At 53.3% G+C, this 5,000-nt stretch overlaps 1 protein-coding gene across 4 annotated transcripts in view; it reads right to left on the bottom strand.

The window, feature by feature from the left end:
* LOC118772584 (traf2 and NCK-interacting protein kinase-like) overlaps positions 1-5,000 on the bottom strand; it is a 109,430-nt gene that overhangs the window by 20,975 nt on the left and 83,455 nt on the right. For all 4 annotated transcript variants that reach the window (XM_036521048.1, XM_036521045.1, XM_036521047.1 and 1 more), the window contains 4 exons: positions 3,237-3,401; positions 1,814-2,056; positions 1,173-1,282; positions 363-487 (listed from right to left, as the gene is read on the bottom strand). In XM_036521048.1, the coding sequence (XP_036376941.1) occupies positions 363-487; positions 1,173-1,282; positions 1,814-2,056; positions 3,237-3,401 (643 nt within the window). The remainder of the gene's footprint in view (positions 1-362; positions 488-1,172; positions 1,283-1,813; positions 2,057-3,236; positions 3,402-5,000) is intronic.

Genomic DNA, 5,000 nt, shown 5'->3' with positions numbered 1-5,000 from the left:
AAATACTGACTCACTACAGAGATCTGCACTCACTCACACCTCTCGACAGGAAAAATAAGAATTCAAATTTAGCTGCCTGTTATTATCGACAATTCAAGTTCAAGAATATACGCAACACATTATATTACATTCCATTTCTGGGTGACCTATAAGAAATTTTACATGTTATCCATTTATACAGCTGGATTAAATATTCAGTTCAATAACTGTGGGTTAAATACCTGGCCGAAGGGTACAGCAGCAGTTTCCCAGGCGGGAATCAAACCAGCAACCTTTCGGTTACCAGCCCTGCTCCTTACTATTATGCCACATGGAATGAAAATATTTTTTGATTCATCGATTAGCAACTAGGCGGGTCTCACCTCTGACCCGGTTCCGCTCACTGGACCCGGCCTGGGAGCTGGGGGTGCTGGAACTGGAGGAGGTCCCGCTGCTCGTCCGCTGCAGCGCCGTCTCCAAGGAGAAGTCCGACCTCAGGTCCGGGTTACTACGGCAATGCACAAAGAAAAGCTGATCAGCACGGGATCAGCTCACGGAGGGACTGCTCGAGTCTTATTGGATCATCTGTGATACCATTTCAAAAAAAAAAAGAAACCCCAAACACCCCCTGAATTTAACCTATATTCAGCCATTTTGGTTCGTTGTATCAAAAGGACACAGAGTCATCATAGACTCTTCAACTCAAAGGCCCAAACACACACCGTATGTGCAAAGCTGCCCTAATCCCAACTCCGAAGCTGATCTCTGTGTCTGCCCCTCTCCGTCCCCGGTCAGACTTCTCCCAGACTCGTCTGAGAGTCTGCGGTTACAAACTCAGTATGTATCGATCAATTCGTCACTTTCTCTTACCACAAGCAGATGGAAAGTTACAAAAGCAATTAAGGCCAGTCAGTCAGCCAGGCCAGAGAGTAGCAGACACATTCCTGAACAAAGAGCTGACAAAAATCAGCAACAAGTACTTAATCTACACAAGAGGTGCAAGCAACAACAGCCCAACAAGGAGCTCACACATAAAGCGAAATGTACCATCGGAATGAGGGAATGGTTAAATGTGGGAGGGGCTTCAGGACGAGGGGCTCTGTGACTGAGCAGGCTGAGGAGGCAGGCCCACAGCACAGCGAGGGTAACGCCGCTGGTTCTGCCTGTACCGCCCGCGGGTCTCGGTTCTGTACCTGGCCCGGATGAGCTGGGAACTGGTCCTCGGCCCCAGACCCCCGGCTCCGTTCCCGGGGGAGTTCTTCCTCACCAGGGCTGGGGAGATGGAGGTGGTCCGCTGGGGAACCTACAGAACATCACCACGCCCGGGTCAGAACTGCTCAGAAGCGCTTACATTCAGATCAGCCCGGACAGACAGACGAGCGCCGGTTAGATCAGGAGATGAGCACATTTCAACACCTGTGTCAGAAGAGCACCAATTACGCGCAGAGATAAACACTTTCCAGCGAGAAGACGAGAGCCCACTGCCTGCTCCAGCGCCTTATCTCTGCGGCAGAGGGATTAACTTTTTCTGACACGCGGGGCTTCAAAAAGCAGAAAACATGTTTACAGAGTTTCGTTTGGCTGCACAAAGGCTCCGGAATGCCTGTTAACAACTGAAATCAACCGAACTGCAGCAGGTGTCTGCTGCCTCAGAGAAACTACCTGAAAAAATGTGAGGCGCCTTTACTATTGGGATTATTTTGTATTTGAGATTATATTTGCATTCTGTAAAACTAAATTCAACAAATTCAAACACCGTCAATGTCACAATTTGGGGGTTAAAACAACATCCCTTCACGCAACTGCCCCCCCTCCCCCCCTCCCCGAACCCCACCTTGGGCGGGATGTCGTCCTCCCTCAGCCAGGAGGTGCGGTCAAACTTGTCGTCGCGGCTGGCAATGCGCGGGGGCAGGGGCGGTGTTTCGGAGGTGGGGTCGGAGTTCTGCCGCGGCATCTCGGGCCTCGGGGGGGCCAGGCCCTCCTGGAAGGCGGACACGCCCTTGGCAGACTGGTCGTGCAGAGACTGGGACCCCGTCATGGAGGAGCCGTGGGACTTCACCGGGACCAGGTGCGCCATCTGCGACGGGAAACACACCCTGTCAGTCACGGCCCACGGCAACGAGCTCCTCACACTAGTCAGAACTGTCATCTTCAAAAACTGACCTGTTCAAACTGCATCTTGTTTCAAATAACACTGGACTCTGAACATTTATCCTCAGACATCCTCAGACTTCCTCTTGCACCTAGTATGGCGCTTAACAAAATATGACATGCTGTGTCATGACTCCTACTACTGGGTTGAGACCCTTGGTTTTGTATCGTCTCTGCTCCTAGCCTAACCTTCTTGTATGCACTTCTATAAGTCACTCTGGATAAGAGCATCTGCTAAATGACCAAACGTAAATGTACCAAGGCAACAGTCTCAGTCACTATTCAGAGATCTGGGCTCTGGACCTCGGGGCTACAAGTTTGAATCTTCCATGGCTTTTCCACTTGGGACAGATTCTTTGCCCCAATGGCTTCAGCACACACTTGCCGTGTGCTAGGCACTGCAGAATGTCTGAGCCCCAGACGTGAGCAATTCCACAGCAGGCCAGACATCAAAGTGGGAACAGTTTAATGAATCTGGAGTTGTGTCGGCTCGCTGTTTTCCCTGAGGTCTGAATGCACCCCACTTTATTTGACTCTTTGCGAGAGCAATCTGAGACATTCATAACCTCCTGCAGTCCAATGAAACCTGTAAGAAATTAAGTTTTGGGTGCGCTTCTCTGTCTGCAATAAATTCTGCAGAAGATTAATGAAAAACATCACATCAGCGCCTCTGAACACATCTCCCAGAGCAGGAAAAGGCCAGGCCCAGCCAGACCTCATCCCCAACGGTCACGTCATTTCGTTTCAGCCTTTCAGCGACACAGCGGTCACGTTGTCGCTACCCTGACATAACACCCTCGTCACGATGACAACAGTATGAATACTGCATGGTAATGAGGGAGGAGCAAGCTGTGATAAAGGGGAGGGGCAGAGAGAGGTGCCTGTTGTGTGTGTTGTGTGCACAATAGGGTAGAGGGAGAGAGGAGCAGAGAGGGGCGGGACAGAAGGGCAGAGAGGAAGAGAGAGGGGATGTGAGAGGCAAGGAGGGGGAGAGAGAGAGAGAGAGAGAGGGGGGGGTAGAAAGGGGCGGGGGGGGGAGAGTGAGAGGTGTGGGGAGGGGAGGGGCGGACAGGGGCAGGACTGGGCGGGGCCCGGGCCGGGGGTACCTGCGGCTCCACGGCGCGGTGCATGGGCGGGGTGCGGGCCGGCTGGATGCCGCCGCTGCTGAAGGACTCGGAGCGCGGCGGCAGGGACGGGTCCGAGATCCGGTTCGCCACCTTGTGCTGCAGCGCTGGTGAGCTCTGCCGGTTCAGTTTGGAGCGCTCCTCCACCTGGCCAGGTGAGAGAGCGTTAGAGCGGGCAGGGCGGGGCGGGCAGCGCCCGTCTCTCCCCCTCCACCCCTCTCCTCATCACCCTCCCCCCTCTGCGTCTTCCTGCGTTTTTAATACGCTCCATTAACTACACTCACTGCACTGTAAAGGAAATTACACGTGTCGATGTAGAGGAAATTATGACTACACAGCTCCTTCAAACAGGACCTCTAAGAATAATGTGCTCAGAAAGACAAAGAGAATGCAAATGATGCTGGAACCAGTATGAAACACCAGCCATTCTTCTGTCAGTCCACCCCATGTTAAACCCGACCAGGAAGCCTCATACAGACCAGCTGGATTCATGAACAAAAGGATGTCACGTGTTAGGGAAGAAGAGAACGATTAAAAGCCATCTCAAGAGGGAGGAGAAAAGGGAACATTAGTGATCCTTGCGGCAGCCCTGACTTCGCTCCAGAATGAAAAGGCGCCCTGGTCAGGAGCAGCCTGTGTTTGCCACACTGGTCAGGTGACAGACATTCATGCAAACAGCGGTTAGAACCACCCGCCACCCTCTCCAAAAGCCACCATTCCTGCGCATCCGTTACAGAGAGGATCAGAGGCCCGTGACCTGCTGAGGGAAGGAGAAGAGCTGTCAGAGTCTACGCTACGAGCGAGCGCCTCTCTGCGGAACGGAAAGGGGTTCGGGTGTGTGACGCAGTCGGACTCGGCACGCCCTCGGACACTTTACCCATAATGCCTCAGGAAACAGCCAGCTGCCTCAGCGGGAAGCACGCAGGATGCTCTGGTTAAAGGCCTCTGCGTATGCACTTACTCAGCTATGATACATAGATCGTTATTAGCATGTTAGCGTGATACAGGTGTGCTGCATTTCAGGATACTTCTGAAGCGTTAAGTGTGTGCTGAGAACGTAACTGTAATCTGTCATATTTTAGTGCAACCCTCTTATAGTTGAATATAAGGCAAACTCTGCTTTACTGCACGGTCTGCAGTTGGTTTCTTTTAATCGCACTGACTTTGCATCTATTTGCACGCTCCTGTTAAGCAGCACACACGGTCAACAGGAGGGGACAGAGCAGCACACACACTCAACAGGAGGGGACAGAGCAGCACACACGCTCAACAGGAGGGGACAGAGCAGCGCACTGCACACACGCTCAACAGGAGGGGACAGAGCAGCGCACTGCACACACGCTCAACAGGAGGGGACAGAGCAGTGCGCTGTACACACGCTCAACAGGAGGGGACAGAGCAGTGCGCTGTACACACGCTCAACAGGAGGGGACAGAGCAGCACACATGCTCAACAGGAGGGGACAGAGCAGCGCACTGCACACACGCTCAACAGGAGGGGGCAGAGCAGCACACACGCTCAACAGGAGGGGACAGAGCAGCCATCTGCACACACGCTCAACAGGAGGGGACACAGCAGCGCACTGCACATACGCTCAACAGGAGGGGACAGAGCAGCACACATGCTCAACAGGAGGGGACAGAGCAGTGCGCTGTACACACGCTCAACAGGAGGGGACAGAGCAGCACACACGCTCAACAGGAGGGGACAGAGCAGTGCGCGGTACACACGCTCAACAGGAGGGGA

The sequence above is a fragment of the Megalops cyprinoides genome, chromosome 2 (genome assembly GCF_013368585.1).
Source record: "Megalops cyprinoides isolate fMegCyp1 chromosome 2, fMegCyp1.pri, whole genome shotgun sequence".
Classification (NCBI taxonomy): Eukaryota; Metazoa; Chordata; class Actinopteri; order Elopiformes; family Megalopidae; genus Megalops; species Megalops cyprinoides.
Note: the sequence above shows the minus strand (reverse complement) of the source record. Positions and strands in the feature narration are given on the sequence as shown.